This window comes from Drosophila suzukii, chromosome 4, assembly GCF_043229965.1.
Source record: "Drosophila suzukii chromosome 4, CBGP_Dsuzu_IsoJpt1.0, whole genome shotgun sequence".
Classification (NCBI taxonomy): Eukaryota; Metazoa; Arthropoda; class Insecta; order Diptera; family Drosophilidae; genus Drosophila; species Drosophila suzukii.
In genome coordinates, this window is record NC_092083.1 from 1,107,723 (window position 1) to 1,128,788 (window position 21,066).

Below are 21,066 nucleotides of genomic sequence, written 5' to 3' on the forward strand. Positions count from 1 at the left end.
TAGCAACAATCCTTAAAAATGTAACATGGTGCTACTAACTTTGACTACTCCTTATAACTACAAACTTTGGCTTGCCGAAGTTAACTTCCTATCTTGTTTATGGAGAAACTATCACAGACGCGGAATATGATCGCTGAAGCGAAAACTCCCTGTGTGAATGCCCAACTTTTGTTGCCTATGCAAACCATATTTCAAAAAACCGAATAGGGCCCATAACTATATAACTCTATAACTCCAACATACTGTATACGGGCTTTAATTTAAGAAATTCTGCAAATACTGTAACCGGGGCACTGTTTAAAACCACCTTATAAAAAATGTGGATCTGGAGGAAAATAATATGGCTGCATTTGGTGTTGCGTCTCTGGTGTGAACATAGTATAATAATATTAAAAGCAAGAAACCCGTTTAATTAAGTCTTCTTAAAGTTTGCCCAGCCCTTTATTTTAATTTTGTTGTTAAACTCGCCGGAGAAAAGAAAACAATTAAAAAAACCTACTTGGATGTGAAATATATTTACAAATACCGTTCACGTGTAAGTACACAACTTGGTCAAAGTTTTATTAATGCACTAAATGTAGTATCGGTGTACCTGCTTAAACTCTGGAAAGAATTTTATAGACCTAACAAGTTTAAACGACCATTCAATTTCGAAAAATAAGTTCAACCTTGTTATATTTTATAATACTGATAGAGCACTGCACTACAAAAAATAATGTATGAAGCAATCTTACTACATTTTGGGGCAGTCGCCCCCCGTGTTCCGGCGTTACATTCATGAGCATGTATGTGCGTATGAAAATTCAAATGTATATGTTTTCAGCTATCGGTCGGCAATGTTTCAAAATTGTCAGCACTATTACCAGCGATCAACAGTTAGATATTATAACCCAGCAGTAACATTCAGCGCTTTTTGAGTAGTGAATCACTGCTAAAAGGTCATAACCAAGCGCCTAATGAGCGCTCAATTTGTATAAAAAGAGATTTTCACATAGACATGTCCTACGATACACGTCGGCTATAAAACTGGCACACATTGAGCACCTTTTAAGCGCTTTTTAATCACTAAACAGGCGCAAAAATGTCCTAGCCGGCTCTGCCGTCGTTGCTTTCCGCTCTGGCGTCGCAGTCGACTGCGAGTTGATTGTGTGCCAGTACTGAATAGCGGAACTGCGCAGTTCTATAACTATATTTTTAGCATCGTTGTAAGCAGAGCGTCGTCAGAGGCACTTTCAGGACTCGCGAGTCATTTTGTTAGCTGTGCAAAGCTTTGTGTAACGTTTTGTTATTTTTTATGTATGCTCTTTATCAGAATCACTAGCCGAGTCAGTCTAGCCTTGCCCGTCTGTCTGTCTGGGCTCTTGAAAGCCATCCTAGCTACAAAGATGGCATGCTGATTCTAGAGATTCCTGCGCAGCGCAAGTTTTATCCAGCACGGTGTCACGCCCACAAACCATCCCATACAGTGGCTTCGACAGGTTTAGTGCAAGAATAAAAATTTTAACCGAAATGTATGGCCCTCATCAATACTATCAATATACTATCAATACGCCCACGAACCTCAAAAAATTGTCCGTATGAACGATGAAATATTGGAAACTACAATAGCTAAACAGTTTAAATTATACATGTAGATATAGTTTAAAGAAATTCTTGCTCATCGCAAGTTTATTTCATTTGAAAATAAATTTTTTTGCTGAAATGTATTGGTTTCTTCAACACCTATTGATTGCCACGTCCACTCAAATGCGCAACTTAACTTTATTCAGTGCTATTCGCAAACACACATTTTCAATAACATACAGGGAGTAGTACAGAAATCGCTCGCATCTTCCACACGAATGCTAACGGATTTCTTGGACACCGCCACTCTCACACCCACCCCTCATTTATTTATATTATTTATTTTGTTAATACTAAAAGCATAAAGCCATTTACTTTCAGATTAAAGATGGCGACGCATGAGAAAATTCACTCATACTTTTCACAGCTTAATTCCCTCTCTGAAAAGATTACGCGCGACATAAATAGAGTAAGATCTTCATTCAGTCGAGATGCCTGGCTTGCGTTGACTTTAAATGAGCAGGAAAAAATATTGAACAATCGCCTAATAAATCCTGATATATACACTAAGTATTATAAAACGACTAAAACAACCTGTTCAGCACAAGAAGCACAGTTAAAAACAGATATTTCAAAAAGTGATTTTCAACAATTTCCTTATAGGGACGTTGTATATTCATATAACGGGCAAGACCTGCACACATATATTTATCAAAATGTTGGATTGAAAATATTACATGACGAAAATACCAGAGATTGCCGCGATGAACATTCTTATCCATTTAGTTATCGAACCAAATCCCAAATAAACATACTATCCAACGAACCTGATGATGTCTCTGTTGTCGGAGCTGCCGTCGATGTATCGAAATCCCTGTATTTAAAATTTACAAACAACCCAAAAATACCGAGTTTCCAAATTAATGTCAATGATAAGGTCGATGGTAACCAAAGAAAAACAAAAATGTGTAAGCAAGAAAACTACCAAAAAAGTAAATGTAATTATAGTAACGAACAATTAATGGACTCTGATGAAAAATTGCAACTGCTGTTTAGATTTGAATCAAAAAGTAGTATGTCGAACGATTTGTCTGATTATGAAAATGAATTTAAAGATATACGCCAAGACGAAAATGCAAAACTTTTAACACCCGAACTGCAAGTCCCAAAAGGTTTCGATTTTCTCAGTAATTGGTAAACCTTTTTTTTAGTCACCTGTTGTGTAGCAAGAAGCGATATTTATACCGTAAACAATTTCATCTCACTACGTTTTCTAATGTAGCAAACATTATTCGCAAGCTTCAATAAAACTTAACTTTCCCAATAGAAAGCACAATTGCTTTTACATTTATTCAAAATAATAAAATGCAAAACAATGTATCAAATTCATATTTATGTTCATTACTGGTAAACTGGGTAACAGGGGAGGAAAAAGTTTTTGTCAATTTTTTTTGAAATGAAAGGGTTTGTCAACCTTAATAAATAAATTAATTAATTAAATTAATTAATTAATTAAAATATAAATTAACTGCGTATTATCTAAACCCACATAAAAAACCAGAGAGCTATAGTCGATAGCATCGACTATCAGATACCCGTTACTCAGCTAAGGGGAGTGCGAGGGAGATAGAGATAAACAAGTAGACTTTTTAATAAATGGTCCGATATGAACAATTTTTGGTATGTAGATTGTCATAACCAAAACAAGATCTCACTTAAATTTTTCAAAAATATTAATATTAGAATGCGTGTGGCACCAACTTGCGCTGCTCAAGAAGCTCAAGAATCTACATGCAAAATCCCAAATTTCTAGCTCTTACAGTTACGGACGGGCAGTCAGGCGGACATGGCTAGATCGACTTGGCTTGTAATCCAGATCAAGAAGATATTTACATACTTTATGGGGTCGCAAACGCTTCCTTCTACCTGTTACATACTTTCCTACGACACTAGTATACCCTTTTATTTTAACAGGTATAAAAACTAAGGAGTTATGTAAACTTGAACCGCGATTTGTTAAATTTTTGTATGTGAAAAAAGTATTGAAATTTTGTTCGGTGGTGCCGATTCTATTCAAAATCAAAGCACATATTTAAAAAAAACGTTCGAAGCAACATTTCCTAATTTAAATCCAATGTGCTATTTATGTGCATATGTGGGCTATTTTACAAATTTGGGCCTAAAAAATGGATTTTCTCCAGAACCATGTCACCAACTGCTATAAAATGTTACACACACAGTTGCAAACAAATTTGTCCATTAAATAACATGTTGACTTACACATAGAGGAAGAGTACTTTTTGTGCTATTTATATGATCATGGCTGTATAAGTGCAAAAAACAATACAAATCCAAATTTAAAAAAATTAAAAATCTTTTGTTCAGCGACATGATAATTGTACGAAGTTTCTTGGACAAACAGAAATATAAACGCTATATCCTCGGACACTAAAATCCCATTATAAGCAGGTACAAGTGTATATATCCCCTTTTTATAATCTGTTACTTGGCGATTAATAAAACTCAGGCGCGTCATTTGTATTATAAAACTTACGAAATAAAAATGTTTCTTGCGTTTTTTAAGTTGTGATTTTTAAAATTAATCTCATGACAGTTAAGGGCCAGCTATGTTTAAAATTTAAAATCGCAGTCAATAACACATTTTTTATAATTACGATTTGCCAGAACTTAAAAAACTAAAACTACTCCAGAATTTTTAAAGTACCATTAAAAGTTGTCCAAATGCTTTAGTAAATCAAACTAAAATAAACTTGCTACTAAATATATCTATACCTCTGCTAAAGTGTAATAAGTATGTTATTAAAAGTAATATTATGCAGTCTGCACTGTAACGAAAAAATCCTATACCTTTAAAATCGAAGTTGTCGATATTTTTAGGTAAAGTGGATTAATATCGATTACCATACGAAAACATCGGTAATCTACGATGAAACCGTTTATCGCTTGAGTTGTTCCAGACGAAGAGCGAGCGAGAGCGTGGTATAGGTACATATTAATTCAAGCGCGTGTGTTAAAATGAATTAGCACTATTAGTAAATGTTTTTGTGTGCGTGTTCTTCCAAAAACAAGCGCTGTCATTGAAAGAAAAGCTTTGGAAATTTCAGTACTGATATAATTATAACAGTCTTGTTGTGTTGGTTACTCTTGCAGCACAGAGGAAATATAAAACAAAAAAGGCATGTACATATGCTAAGGACTATTTGTGACCAAAACCAAACTTGCAGACATAACCTAAATATGCATAACCTATGTATATGGTGGTAAAAATACAAGCGAATTGTCTCGCGTATGTATGTTATACGAGAGTGTACGTATGTGTGTATCAGTGCAGAAATAATTCTGTTCGTTTGTGTATCATGCATTGGAAAGTGTTTGTTATACATGTGTACATACATATGTTCCATGTAAAGAGTTGCCACGCTTTAAAAATTTTATATAATGACGTAGAAGCATCTGTCAGTTACTTGAGTTGTGGCACAAATTTAAGCGTTTTCCTGGCCAGCTGTAAGAAAATTGACTAAGGCTACATGCTTCCACATTATTGTACATATATGTACGTTTTTACGATTGCCACCTTACACCCCTAGTTACTATCCAATGTTTGCTTTTCAACTAGGTGGCAATATTGACATCAGCCATAGGTGTATGCGTTTATTTAATACACTAGTAACTAGTACCGTCCCCGTTGTTGAACGTGCACCGAAATTAAAATTCAATTACATCGAAATATAATTATTCTTTGTTCAAAATTGTTGTCCACTCTCGAGATAATTTTAAATATCTGCAAATAAGTTTAAAGCTACTTTGTGAAATGTGAAAAACAGTAATTGAGTGTCGAATGTGTGTGTATGTTTTACTACACATACACACTTTGTGAAATCGTCAAAGTGGCTTGGCATGCATACACACTCAAACATACATACGTATATGTGTACTTATATAGAGAAAATCAACTTCTCGTTCGGTATAAGCAAAAATTCTTGCGAATATTCTGCGCTATTAGCGTAAATGCGAGTGTTTAAACTTAATATAAACGCGGGCAGTGCTAAATAATTTTCCTCTTCTATTGGTAGGTTCTTGCTGGCTCTCCATTTTGTAATATTTTCTAGTTTTCGCTTGTATGGTTTACATATAGGCAAACGGATACGCGAATATACTAGTTAATAGAAAATGACTTCTGTATATAGCCGTGTACAGAAAATGAATACATATATATACATGTGTACAACGTACATACATATGTGTTTATTTCGAATTGAATATTTAAATATGCATATATATATATAAATATATACACGAGCTGTAAATACATGTGATTGATATGATCAATATTAATTATTTTCTTATATTGGGCAAAATAAATGCAAAATGCAAAGCTTATTTGTGCTTACTAGCGAGTGCGAAAATGGGAAAGGTAGACTTAAAATAGGGTGATTGCGTCAATGATGACCAGAGTTGTCAAATAAGTTCTCTACATTCATGTATGTATTCGTATGTACCATAATAGCGGTGTATTTATGTACATGAATTGATTTAAATATCACCACATAAACTGCAAATTAAATATTGCAATATTTTTTTAAAATTATTTATGTATAAACTATTTCCTACACGTTAAGATGTACATTCATACATGTATGCATTAGAGTCAATACACACATTTATTAATATCTATTTGATGGCGAAAACCGCCTGTTGTGCAGCAGCCCTGGAAGTATAGCGATTGTTATATCTGGCTTTTATAAGTGTGTATATTGCACACTACAGTTTGCGAAAACTCTAACGTACATCAATTTGAATTGAAATGTAATAAATACATTTTAGTTCGTTGGGTAAATATGCCTACCGAATTCATCAAAATCTCTTCCAACTGAATTCGGTTTGAGTGATGACGAATGTAATGATCACCCCATGAAGTCAACATTATCGAGATTGGCAGAAATCCATTGGAAAAGAGTTCGGGCATAATTTGAATTGATGTACTTAAGATTTTCGCCCAAAGACATTTAAGTGTCACCCCGTATCTGACTAGTAATGAAAACAAATCAGGAGAATTTTAGGATACGTTTTATTTATGAATCCTTGAAACAATTCAAATATATACTGCGCACTACAAATAATAAATGTTTGTCTTTTAATATTTATACAGAACTCGGAAGGCGCAAGGAAAAATATTTCTTATTTTTTTGTAGGAAATTAAAAAGTTAATAAAAATTGCGATAAATGCTTACGATAATGACGTTGAAAACCAAGTTGATGCTGGAATAGTTGGGAATGCCACTTTTGAAGCTGACGATCAGTTAGAACATTTGAGCACTATGCGCGAGGCGCTTTTTTCCCAAGATGGCTGGGGCTGTCAGCATGTCAACCAGGATACCAATTGGGAAGTCCCCAGTTCGCCAGAACCAACCAATAAAGATGCGGCCGGACCACCAATGTGGAAGCCAAGCATTAACAATGGAACTGATCTTTGGGAATCCAATTTAAGAAACGGTGGTCAGCCGACCGCTCAGCAAGTTCCAAAGCCGTCGTGGGGTCACACACCATCCTCTAATCTAGGCGGAACGTGGGGAGAGGACGACGATGGGGCCGACAGCAGTAGTGTGTGGACAGGAGGATCGGTTAGCAACGCCGGATCTGGATCGGCAGTGGGAGTGAACCAAGGCGGAGTTAATGTTGGCCCAGGTGGTGTAGTCTCATCTGGAGGACCTCAGTGGGGACAAGGTGTGGTGGGCGTCGGACTTGGATCAACTGGTAAGTGTAAGGCTTTAGGTAACAAATACATCGTGATATTATTAGACTATTATTTTAATTATGTACAGTGGTGCTCATAGACTTAAGCCACTGCCATTACCATAAACTGTTTTCTTAATAACTTTTTTGAAAGAAAATCACCCATCAACAGCTCCGCTCTTCTTAAGCAGAAAGGTAATCCCACTCAATATTGAAGTAAATTTATTAAAAGTATAAGGAATGTTGGGAAAATTTTAACTTTTTCAACCAATATGTTCCAGGTGGCTTAAGTATGTGAGCAGGACATTTTGAAGATGGTCTCAGATTTTTTAAGTTTTTCGTTGAATATCTATTTTTATAACTTGGTTATTCTTCTATTAGAACACTGATATATAGAACTAATGTGACACAAAAAATTGGAGCTGTAAAATATAAACTTTTCTTAATTTTCGTTTAAATTTTTGGTTAAAGTCTTGTGGCTTAAGTATATGAGCACCAGTGTATGTACACCAATGTGTAGGCAATTCTTCTTTGTGCTACAAAATGGTCATTTTTTGCAATATTTGTATTCTGTTTGTAAGGGTAAGTAGGGTTACATATCCTTTAACTAAAATAAAAGTGGTTGTGGGCGTAATGCTGATGGGTGCTATTCTTTTGTGTTCTTGTTTTAGGTAAATACTAATAATTATTTTAAAGAATTCTACGATTCAACTTAACTTATCTTCTGCATTGCTTTTATAAATTAGCTTGTGAATGTCGTTTTTTTTTATCATTACCCATTATCATGACCCATTGGGAACACTATTTTACTTTTTTGACAAATGCATCGAAATTTTAAAAACCATCCGCATTGAGGGCGACACCAATTTTAGTTTAGTTAATAGATATGTAACCCTACTTACCCTTTCAAACAGAATAAAAATATTGCAAAAAATTACCATTCCGTAGCACAAAGAAAAATTGCCAACACATTGGTGCTATTTTTGTTGGCGCAGCCAAAAAAAACACATGTAAGCTACATAATTGAATTGTGGCTCATAAAGTGTTAAGTGCTCGAAACAATTACTTACTTATCTTGGTAAGTTCCTGTGAATCAAACCACTCGGGACATCTACAAGTTTAATTCTCCTTTTTATTTTCAGTTAAGTTATTATAAGTTAAAGTTAAGTCTTATTGTACCCGTTACTCGTAGAGTGAAAGGTAAAATGTAACAGGACAAGGAAACGTTTTCGACCCCATAAAGTATATATATTCTGGATCAGGATCACTAGCAGAGTCGAACTAGCCATGTCCGTCTGTCCGTATGAACGCTGAGATCTCGGAAATTAAAATAGGCAGAAAGTTGGGACTTTGCTTGCAAATTCTTGAGCTTCCTGCGAAGCGCAAGTTTGTTTCAGCAGGGTGCCACGCCCACTCTAACGCCCATAACGCTATAACCAGTCTAGCGCCTACATTTTTGAAGAAAAAAAATGGGATTTTGTTCTTACTATCAATACCCATATACATGCCAAAAATGATTGAAATCGGACCACTCATTAAAAAGTTATTACCAAATAGTAATCAATATTTTGCAATTCAATCGAGATTGCACACCACTTGCAGCAAATCAGCTGTTATCACTAATACGTCACCAAGCCGCTAGGGGCGCTATAGTCTAGTTGGCGCTATAGAAGAAGAGTGGTGTGTTAGTGAAAAAAGCTGAATTGTTTTAAGCATATCTCACTCCCTCTTGCAATTCCTTAGGCTGAGTAACGGGTATTTAATAGTCGAGGACATCGACTATGAAGTTTTCTCTTGTTAACTTTTTAATTCGGGTACATTCGATGAGATTTTGTTGTATTCTAGGAGGTAACGGATCAAGCAATTTATCTGGATCGACTGGAGTCGTCGCAGGTGGCAGCGGAAACTCAAGCAATACTGGCAATGGTTGGGGAGATCCTCGCGAAATTCGACCTTTGGCTGGAGGCGGATCGATGGACATTCGAAACGTTGATCATCGCGGCGGTAACGGTTCTGGTGGAACTTCGAGCGACCCCCGCGACATCCGAATGATCGATCCACGTGATCCCATTCGAGGAGATCCCCGTGGAATATCCGGTCGTCTTAATGGAACATCGGAAATGTGGGGGCATCATCCGCAAATGTCGCACAACCAAATACAAAATATGAATAAAATGGTTGGCCAAAGTGTGGCAACTGCTAGTACGAATGTTGGAGGGACATCAGGCCCGGGTATCGGACCGGGCGGTCCTGGTCCTGGTCCTGTATCAAGCAGTATCCCAACACAGTGGGGGCCATCCCAAGCGGTAGGCGTTGGTGTAAGTGGTCCCAAAGACATATCGAAGCAGATTAGTGGATGGGAGGAACCATCGCCACCGCCCCAGCGACGCAGTATTCCTAATTACGACGATGGCACATCCCTGTGGGGTCAGCAAACTCGTGTTCCCGGTGCAAGCGGTCACTGGAAAGACATGACTGATTCAATTGGCCGTGGTGGTCATCTGATGCGTGGTCAAAACCAGTCGGGTGGCATCGGTATCGCAGGAGTTGGCAATAGCAATGTTCCAGTTGGAGCCAATCCCAACAATCCTATGAATAGTGTAGTTGGACCCCAGGCTCGCCTACCATCTGTGGGAGGCGTGCAACACAAGCCAGACGGAGGAGCCATGTGGGTGCACTCGAACAATGTTAGCGGCAGGAACAACGTAGCTGCTGTCAACACTTGGGGAGATGACACTCACAACGTCAGTGTGGGTGCCCCCAGTGGTGGAGGTGTATCCAGCAATAATTGGGTGGATGATAAGTCGAACGCAACACTGGCTCAAAACTCTTGGAGCGACGCAGCACCAGTTGGAGTTGGATGGGGCAACAAGCAAAGCAAACTGCCGGCCACTAGCACATCGTCTGGTTGGAGCACTGGGGCAGGTGTAGGCGTGGTGGATGGCGTTGACCTAGGATCTGAATGGAACTCACATGGAGGGCTAATTGGAAAATCTCAGCAACAGCAAAAACTAGCGGGACTTAATGTGGGAATGGTAAGCGTTATCAACGCAGAGATGATAAAGCAGAGCAAACAATATCGGATTCTTGTTGAGAACGGATTTAAAAAGGAAGATGTGGAGCGCGCATTAGTGACTAGCAATATGAACATCGAAGAAGCAGCCGATATGCTGCGTACCAACTCATCTTTGGCCATGGATGGTTGGCGCCGGCATGACGAGTCATCCCTTGGCTCATATTCCGACCACACGAGTTCAACAAGCAGCGGTGGATTTGCTGGTCGTTACCCAGTTAGCAGTGGACAACCTTCAATATCTTTTCCTCACGTAAGTTTTCTTACAACTACTACATTGTGTTTGGTTTGCGAAAACAATGAAGATTGCTTGAGTCGAGTGCCTCGACTCAGACACCCGTTACCCAGCTTAAAGGAGCGCAAGGGAGATGGAGATACGCAAGGAGTAAAGCGACTTTTTCCGAGATTGCGTGGTGCCGCTTAGCGGCGAATAATTAGATTTTAACAAATTGTAGATAGGAATTGATAACTGAAACAAAAACCCTTTTACATCTTGACAATATCTTTTAAATATCGGCAACAGACAAATTTTAGTGTTATAGGCGGTTTTGTAAGCGTTATGGTGGGCGTGTCAATTTTTTTTTGCTCTATCGATAAGTATTGATTTAATTTGTATTCTAGCATTTGCCCTTTAGGTATCACAGTTTTGGGAGGTTTGTGGGCGTGGCACCCTGCATAAATAAGCTAGCTCTGCGTTACAATTTTGAAATATTTTTAAAATTTTAAAAGGGAATTGGTTCTGACTATCAATACTCCGTGCCAAAAATGGTTTATGGGGAGATATACATGTAAATCGAAATTATTTGACCAAACAATTTTTTTGCTTTACAAAATAGTATATCATATGGACTATACGTTTTGAAAATTTTAAGTTTGAATTCGAACGATAAGTACCTCAAATCGAGCATGAAGGCGAGGAACTAAAACTGGCTCACATACGCATTGAAAACGTTAAACTGCTTTTTCTTCACTTAATTTTTGTGTTTTTTTTTCTTTTTTATGAACCTGATTCACAAAAATTTAGGCAACATATCGAAGTGAGTTAAAGCTGATTCTCATTAGTAATAAATTACATTCTATTTTAACCTTTGAACTACATTTAAACATTTCCGCAGTGCTACGATGATTGCTTAATTATTTCCTTTAAAAAAATCACGAAAAATACCTTCATTTCAATCGTTTACAAGTATATTCCCCTAAGTCGGAGCATTCTATAAAGCAAGTTAAAAACAGTCGATGGGCTGCATACATATCTCCATCTCCCTTGCACTCCCTTTATCTAATAGTCGAGGCCGTCGACTGTAGCGTTCTTTTTTGTTTTGTTTAATAATTCTCTGGCTGGCAAATGTGGCATGGTTGGTAAAAATTCATATATGTTTATTTAAAAATATTTTCTTTTGCAGAATAACCTTATGAATAACATGGGTGGTACTGCCGTTACTGGAGGAGGAAACAATAATGCAAGCATGACAGCTTTGCAAGTGCAAAAGTATTTGAATCAAGGCCAACACAGCGTTACTGTAGGACCGCAAAACGTTGGCAACACTCCTGCCGTATCCGTCGGATTTGGTCAGAACACGTCCAACGCAGCAGTGGCAGCAGCAGCTTCCGCAAATATAGCAGCAAATACAAACAATCAACCATCGGGTCAACAAATTCGCATGCTTGGCCAGCAGATTCAGTTGGCCATTCATAGTGGTTTCATATCTAGTCAGATATTGACTCAACCGCTTACACAAACTACCCTTAATCTATTAAATCAACTCCTTAGCAATATTAAGGTAACTTTATACTTAACAGATGTTACATGTGGTTTATCTAATGCAGTTTATCAAAACATACATTTTTAAACTTTTGCAAAAAGTATTACAATGTCTTTAGTGACCCTATAAACGTTATAAATTCTTGATCAGCATCAACGCCGAAACGGTCTAGCCATGACCGTCTGTCCGTTCGCCCTTTTGTCTCTTCGCGAATAAGTTTCGCAGTTAATTGCACGATCCAAAAAGTCTTATATTTATTGCAGGAAAGGGAAACTTTATCCTATAGCTCTCATAGGCATTACCGCAGTAAAATTAAAATTCTGTGGGTTATACAATTTTTTAAGATTTCGTTTTTGCTTTGCGTTTTCTTATAAACAAGAATTAATGCCGAAATAGATAGACCCTTGCAGAATTGTTTTTAAATATACAACGGTATGATTTTAATTGCATGATATGGTATAATCTGCAAGGGTATATAAACTTTGGATTGTCGAAGTTAGCTACCTTTTTTGTTTAATATCGGATAACCCTTTATCGATCGCTTTAAGTGTAGGTACGCATATCATATAACCACTTAACATATTATTTGAATGTTCTTAATTTTCTTTTCTGAATTAAAATATTTTCTTTCAGCACCTCCAAGCAGCTCAGCAATCCCTTGCTCGCGGAGGAAACGCAAATCCAATGGCAGTGAATGTGGCTATATCTAAATACAAGCAGCAAATTCAGAATTTACAGAACCAAATAAATGCACAACAGGCTGTCTATGTGAAACAGCAGAATATGCAACCGACTTCGCAACAACAGCAACAGCCCCAGCAACAGCAACATCCCTCTGTACATTTAAATAACTCAGGCAACGACTATTTAAGAGGTCACGATGCAATAAATAATTTGCCAAGCAATTTTTCTGAGCTCAATATAAACAAGGTAAGACCAAATAACAATTTAGTTGTTCAATACTAAGAGATTTTTAGGAGATTCCCGTCGGATAACGTCCCTGGGAGACATGGGTTTCTCGAGCGTCAATGTGAGAGCTAACTCTGACAGACACCTATCACATACACTGGTTGGCATAAGTATTTTGACGAAACAAAAGTTATACTCATAATTTGAACTTACTTCTTGTAAACTTTGGCATCAATGGATAGGAAATTTAAATGCCGTTTAAATGATACAATACATTTCTTAACTTATTCAGTACTTATTGAAAAGGACAAATTTGTGTAAAAATCTACTTTTTAAACTTTTTTCCACGTCTTGAAAACTTAAATTTTTTGATTCAAAAGTTTATCTAAACAAAAAAATAGTAACTACAAAAAGAATTTTTGTTTTGTCAAAATACTTAAGACGACCAGTGTATGTATTTCGTTCTTACTCACATTTTTTGGTGAAGAGCCATTATAACATAAGTTTTTGCATTTTTTACAATCTATTTTTTATTTAATAAAGTAAATTTAAAAAATATTTGAACTTTTCTTGAACGGTAGCCACGACTCCGGCCAAATGAGTGATTCAAAAAGAAAAACAGCAATTTAATATAGATGAACGTATTTTTCGTATAAATTAAAACAATTCTAAAATTGTTGTAAAGCGCGGATTTAAACTTAAAAAAAAATATTTTTGTTAAAAAGTTTCGTTGAATTATAAAAACTACGTGGCTTATTCAAATTGTTTTAATTCATACTGTAGCCACATGTTTGCTGAACCATATTTCATTAATATAAATGCGATCGGTCAAGTCGTTTTTTAGAAATCGTCGCTACCAGTTGAAAAAAAACGTGGTTCTCGCGTGTTGGGCATGAACGCCCACATCTGTGGCGTTTTTAACTGAAATGTATTGGTTTCATCAATACCTATCGATTGACCTTAACAAAAGCGCCCAGATTTTAAAAAATGAAATGTCCGAGTAAATTGAAATTGCTTTTATTGATCAATATCTATCTGAATGCTGAGAGTCGTACCAACCGCATTGTTACTTTAAAAGTCATGACTAACTAAGTTAAACGCTGCCATCCACTGTTTGGCGCTGGCGTGGGTGGCTTTGGAGTATTACTTTAATTGAATTTTAAAACATACTAACGAGTATCTGGTAGTCGAGGCATTCGTCTATACATTTTTTTTTCTTGTTTTCTGAAAAATTAAATTTTTTGGGAATCCGAAAAGTCCGACAGAAATAGCTTAGAGTGGAAGTGGGGTGTGCTTCTATTGTGCATCAATTTCAACTCTACACGTGTTCTAGACTAATTTAAGCGCTAAGCTACTCTACGAGTAAAGAGTAAAAAACAATGAAAATGCATGTTGTATAACGCAGTTTTAACAAATCAACGAAATGTTTTCAGCCAAGTGGATATCAAGGAGCGTCCAATCAACAATCCCGATTAAATCAGTGGAAGCTTCCAGTATTAGACAAGGACATCAACTCTGACAGCACGGAATTTTCCCGTGCTCCGGGTGCAACTAAACAAAATTTAACGAGCAACTCAAGCAACATAAGCTCTTTGGGCCTACAGAACGATAGGTATGTAAAAATAAAAAATAAATAATAAAAACAAGAAGAATGAAGAATTGCCAAAAAAGCTAGGACTAAATTTAGAAATGTTCGCTTAAGAAAATAGCTCCCTATTGTAACAAAAAATAAACAATTTCTAGAAAACAGAATTTCATTAATAGGTATTGCATATAACTCTGATAGCCATATTATTAGTGTTTTTGCTCACTTTGTTTTAAACGTATAATCATTTCGTGTAATCATTTTGTTTAAAATGGATTCAATTGCTAAAAAAAGTTCAATGTAATATTGCAGCTAAATTCTATCTCTCGTCTAGAAGAGTTCAGTAAGATTTTAACCTTCAAGAATATGGTATTTTCACGATTTTCTTACAACTGTCACTGTAACTATAAAAGTTTCCGGTTTCGGGTTATAAATCTAGAGGTGTAATACAGCGGTCGGCAGCCGTTCATTAAGGGAGCAAAGCCTCTGCTGTCTGGTACAGCGTACCTCATCGGCTGGCACGCACACATCGATGTGTTGCCTCGAGCAAATTACTCGCACAAATAAGAAACAAAATTACATCGTATTGTGTGCCGACCGCTGCTATATACGAGGGCTGCTATATAAGTTTCTGGCCAAGGTCACTTTTAGCCATATTAAAACCATTTGGCCTTTTCTCAAAAGGCGTTTGTAAGATCGTCACAGGTGACGAGTAATGGACTTATGCTTATAAGCCCGAAACAGCAATCGATCGTGTGGGTCTTTAAAGACCAGACAAAAATCTTGTTTTTGGATTTACCTTTAAATGGAGTTTCGTTTTAACAATTTTAATATATACGTATATATTTTAAAATAATAATTACTGTATTCATTGTAACATTTTGTCATCGAATTTTATAGTACATGGTCAACAGGACGCAACATTGGGGATGGTTGGCCAGATCCCTCATCTGATAACGAGAATAAAGACTGGTCAGTTGCACAGCCAACTTCAGCAGCAACTGCTTACACGGACTTGGTCCAAGAGTTCGAGCCAGGCAAGCCATGGAAGGTAAAACTTTTCAATTCCACAAAACCGAAACATATCCAAGCAGAAATTTGTTCTTAAGGGTTCTCAGATCAAAAGCATAGAAGACGATCCCAGTATTACTCCTGGAAGCGTTGCTAGATCTCCACTATCCATTAATTCGACGCCAAAAGATGCTGACATATTTGCCAATACTGGCAAAAACTCACCGACTGATTTGCCGCCACTAAGTTTATCGTCGTCTACATGGAGTTTTAATCCCAACCAAAATTTCCCAAGGTAGTTTAAAAGTGTTAGTAGTGTAACAAAATACTAAAATTATTATTTTTATAAACGGTCTAGTTGGTCTGACAACAGTCAGCAATGTGCCGCCACTTCTGAGCTTTGGACAAGCCCCCTAAATAAATCGTCATCTCGAGGTCCCCCGCCTGGATTGACTGCCAATTCAAATAAATCTGGTAACGGTGGAAATAGTAGTACGTCAACACCATCTAATATTACCGGCGGTGCTAATGGTTGGCTACAGGCTAGAAGTGGTGGTGTTCAAACGACAAATTCAACTTGGACTGGTGGTAATACTTCTTGGGGCTCTAGTTGGTTGCTTCTTAAAAATCTAACAGCTCAGGTATGTTTAAATACTCAGATACATTTTTACATAAAAAAATACGTGGTTTTTATATATAAATATTTTACATGAGGGGTCCACAATTGTATGGACATTCGTATTATCGTAGTATTATATTTATGCTGTGGTCAGCATAAAAATTTTGGGCGAACAGGCTACCTTACAGGGTCCATACGATGGAATAGGTACGAATTTGATGTTTTTCAGCTATTTGCCTATATTTCGTTCATCAATTTGTACATATTTTAATTATATGCTTTCGGTTTCCTTTAGGTTACAAGACTAAAACAACATAAATAGGCAGCCATAGCTACTCAGGCTTTAGGTTTGTTAGGTTTGTTAAATGTTTAATAATTTACATTTATCTGAAATGTAGGAGTTTACCTCAAAAATTCTGCAAATGAATTTGCCGAAGTTTTATTGTCGAATACTAAAAAATCGGAGTTTTTATTGAGTTTTTACTGAAAACATTTGATAGCTAGAGTATTTATTAATTATTATTTATTAAATGTAATTATAAATAGATACAAATTTTAAGTAAAACGCCAATATTAGAATGCAAGAACATTATTTTGATAAACAGGAATTCCCTGGTGGCAAACACAGTTATTTAATTCTATAACAGATCAAACAATAATTTAACTTTCAATTGGCAAAATAATCATTAGTTTCAACAAAATCCTACCATTTCTTTTTAATTTATTGCGCCTTCCTCGTTTTCTTTAGAAGCTGACATGTCAAAGTTATAGTAACATCTCAAGAAATTCATTTGCACAGTTGTGACAGAACGATATTATTCACCCATAATTTAATTTGGTGTAAAACGAGACATCTCATATAATCATTTATGAAGAGTAAAACTTTCGCTTTCACTCGCTTTCAGCTAGAGCACTAAAGTGTTGTACACTAATATTTGAGTTACGGAAAACACAGAATGTTGCAGTATGTTTAAGTGCGGTATATTTGAGTGCTGTGCACAACTGAACAGTACTGTCGAGTGAGTAATGGCTGCATTTTTGCAGGTCTCTAGGTAACTCGGTTTGTTCAGATGTTGCCTTGGTCTGTTCTGGTCTCTGTTTAGATGCTCACTTACAAGATCAGTTCTTGTCCACTACGGGGAGCAATGGATCTCTTTTCGTTACTCAATTTGGCAACTAAATTTATTTTAACGGTCCGATCGGTATGATTGCGGATTGAGTATACTTAAAAATTTTAGCTGAAATAAAATGCAAAAATAATTGTATAAGATGTATTATTTTTATACATCTTTGCACCCTTTCTGGTCAAAAATGACGGCCTTAAAAAAACACAATTTTAAGAGATTAATAAACACACATAATTTAGATAAGGGTCAGGCTGGGGGTATCCGAAATTTAATTACTTTCATTTAAACCATTAAGCTTTGTAATCGGATCATTTTTTGAAGAGAAGTCGGTTTTGACTTGTTTTATTTGTGGCATAATTATGTTAGAGCAAAAACAGTCTCTAAAAATAAAACTCAAAAATAATGTGTAACTTAGGTTCCTGTTATATACTGAGTGGCAATGCCTTGCAATGTCATAGATCATTTTCTTTCAAATATTACCTATAAAATTAAAAATATATCTTTTTATATTTTCAACATTTTTAGATTGATGGTTCTACCTTACGCACATTATGTATGCAGCATGGCCCTCTTGTTAGCTTTCACCTATATTTGAACCAAGGAATTGCCTTATGTAAATATACAACTCGAGAGGAGGCGAACAAAGCGCAAATGGCGTTAAACAACTGTGTTCTCGCCAACACCACAATATTTGCTGAATCTCCAAGCGAGAACGAGGTGCAGAACATAATGCAGCACTTACCACAAACAACTTCATCTGCAAGCTCTACTGGAACTAGTGCTGGTAACGGCGGAGGAGTCGGCACTCCATCCAATAGTGGGGCCAGTAGCTCGGGAGCTAGTCTATCCGGAAACAGTAGCAACGGCAACGGTAACGGAAGCAGCAGCGGCAGTGGTGGCGGCACCGGCAATAATGGCAACAACAGTGGAAACAGCAGTTGCACCGGCGGCAGCAACCCAAACACCAGTGTGGCAAATTCGAATCTACTTAATTCTAGTGGAGGGTCCGTTTCAAATTCATCCGGTGGTGCTGCTAGCTCTGGTACGGGTTCTGCAGTAAGTGGAACAGCGAGTGGTAATACCATTAATGGTGGACCGGCAAACAATGCTGGCTCAAAGACTAATGCAAGCAATGTAACTATAACTGGTGGTCAGTCTAGCGCTTCAAGCCTAACTAATAGCACCAACTCAACATGGCGTCAAACTAGCCAAAACCAAGCTCTTCAGGGTCAAAGCAGGCCATCAGGCAGAGAAGCTGACTTTGATTATATATCTCTCGTTTATTCCATTGTTGATGATTAAAAGATCAATGACCAGTTCCATTGGTCATTGGCCATTGACTATCGCATTCTGTGACTCAAGACACACACCCAAAAGCTTCAAATGATTCGATACTAAGTATGTATGGAAAGCAAGACCATGTTGTGAGGAATATAAAAGTGGATCGACTGATAGACGAATGGACTTAGAATTTTGTATGCCCGTAGATTTATTTTTCTTCATCGTTCATAGATCTAAACTTGTATATGTAAGTTTAAATTTAATCAATATAAAACAAAAACAAACATCCGACATATAGATATACATATATATGATGTCAAAAAATGCTATACTTGATGGTTTGCTACAACAAAAAAAGCATACCTTCCTATTTAAGTAAAAGTGTTTTGACTCTGGCGCCCATAGCTTATCTTGGGAAACGGGGAAAAATTTCAACGGTGTATATGTGTGCATGGTAAAATATACTGTAATAAATATTATGTATTGCAACATCTATGCATATATTTATGGAAAATTTAAATTTTCAGTAACGACTGAAATCGTGTGTCGGTAGCATTAAGGGACAAAGTCTAGTGTAATTATCTAATTTCAAGCCTTTGATGTCCAAGTTTGACATAGAGACAACATATACTAGATACATATATATGTATATCTTTTGTGTACATAGATATATGTTAGGGCTACGTCCTATTTTGCTGCTTGTGCATATCGATCAAATGCCTACTATTCATGAGTGTTTTTGTGTTTCCAGTAAGGAAAAATACCTGTGTTATATTCATTATAGGAAGTTATAATCTAATTACGGTTTTGCTTTCATTAAAGCATTCCCACCGAAAAAATTCGGTTATACATTATAAAATCACAATAAAAATATCAATGAAGTTATTTATTGCCTTTGAGTATTGAGACATTTTTGTTAAGCGTGGGAACTAATTCTATTAATATATGTCTGTTTAGTATAAGTCATTTAATTTTATGAAAACTTAAATATGTTTAAGAAGTATTGTCTCGTTTACTGTATTGCATGCGGACCCATGCTCTAAATTGATTGGATAAGTGGGAGGCACTTTTGGTAGTGTCGCTAGTGAAAGAAATATATAGATTTTACAAATCGTTGGAAATGCGACAGTCCGAACATTCAATCAAGCGTAAAATATTTCATTTTGTTTTGATTAGCTTAGTGAACAGTCGATTAAAAGGTGGACAAAGGAACATATTCCCGCGAAATTTCGTTCTGTAGATTTTCACATATTTTGGCCGATGTGGTTTCCACTTAAGTAGAAAAAAACAATGTATGACAAATGACAACAGTAATTTCTTAGCTTCGACGGATCGAAAACGAACATTTTTTGAGTGGGCTCGAGGCTGATGATAAAAAATAAAACAATGGAATGAACATTTTTCATCGCAAAAAACATGGAAAAAGGCACGTGCAAGAGCGGATCCGTTGTCAAAAGGTGGATTGCATCTGTTGAAGGAATTGCTTTACCGTTTACGTTACCCTAAAATGATTCTTACCATAAAAAATCGAAATATTTTTTTTGTTTATTTGTTTTTGCATGATCTGTCGTACCGAAATATTCAATTACAGAACTTGTTAGCGGCCGGGCTGCTGTATCTGTAGCGCACAGGGTTAAAGCGTTTGGTTGGATTTTAGTCTTTTATACTCATGCAGAGTATATAATGATTTCAGTGAGAAGTGTGCAACGCAGAGAAGAAGACGTTTCCGACCCCATAAATGATATTATATTATTCTTGATCAAAATCCCTAGACCAGTCGATCTGGCCATGTCCGCCTGTCCGTCCGTTTCTACGCAAACTAGTCTCTCTGTTTTAAAGCTGTCCGGATGAATCCTTCCCAAAAGTCTTATTTATTTTATTATATCCTATAGCTCCAATTGGGATTTTTTCACGACCGAGGGGCGCTGGCGTGAATGAACAAAACATTTTTTAAATCTAAAAAAAATATAACTGGTGTTCTTTGACATAATTAATTCTACTCTTGGGAATACTCTATTAACATTTCAGAATTTCAAGTAAAATTAAAAAATAGGAATGATCGGATAATTAATGTCAAAATAATACAAAGACCGTTATATTTCGTCTTTTATAAACATATACGGGTAGTAAATTTAAATGGAATTTAAATTGAATTTTCTGTAATTAGTTTTTAGTTTTCTAAAAAACGGAATGCTCTGTACGTACAATGCTCCCACGGGAATGACCTGCAAGGGCACATGAGTGCCACTCCATATACATATATACACATTTGTTTGGGATTTTTCGAAGTCGAATGGAATATCACCTTTGATATGTCCTTCGTGATTTCGTGTGTGACAAAATATAAAATGGCACCGATAAAAGTGGTAAAAACAGGTTTA

General features: G+C 36.5%; 2 protein-coding genes across 5 annotated transcripts; both read left to right on the top strand.

Moving 5' to 3' along the window:
* The first annotated feature begins 378 nt into the window (after positions 1-378).
* Positions 379-2,952, top strand: LOC118878916 (uncharacterized). The gene is made up of 2 exons (XM_036821918.3): positions 379-535; positions 1,945-2,952. Exon 2 carries the CDS (start codon positions 1,952-1,954, stop codon positions 2,759-2,761), a length of 810 nt encoding a protein of 269 aa, XP_036677813.2. The 5' UTR covers positions 379-535; positions 1,945-1,951; the 3' UTR covers positions 2,762-2,952.
* A 1,536-nt stretch (positions 2,953-4,488) lies between these two features.
* Positions 4,489-19,570, top strand: gw (trinucleotide repeat containing adaptor protein gawky). 4 transcript variants are annotated; one of them, XM_036821847.3, is made up of 10 exons: positions 4,489-4,569; positions 6,734-7,338; positions 9,163-10,643; positions 11,794-12,171; positions 12,787-13,083; positions 14,496-14,674; positions 15,548-15,698; positions 15,757-15,953; positions 16,017-16,299; positions 17,930-19,570. In XM_036821847.3, the coding sequence occupies exons 2-10, from the start codon at positions 6,903-6,905 to the stop codon at positions 18,704-18,706; spliced, it is 4,179 nt and encodes a 1,392-aa protein (XP_036677742.1). In that variant the 5' UTR covers positions 4,489-4,569; positions 6,734-6,902; the 3' UTR covers positions 18,707-19,570. The 4 variants fall into 4 exon arrangements, with proteins under 4 accessions (XP_036677742.1, XP_065723420.1, XP_070853255.1 ...); XM_065867348.2 differs by lacking the exon at positions 4,489-4,569 and adding an exon at positions 4,600-4,760; XM_070997154.1 differs by lacking the exon at positions 4,489-4,569 and adding an exon at positions 5,252-5,653 and having other exon boundaries at positions 15,766-15,953.
* Positions 19,571-21,066: the final 1,496 nt, after the last annotated feature.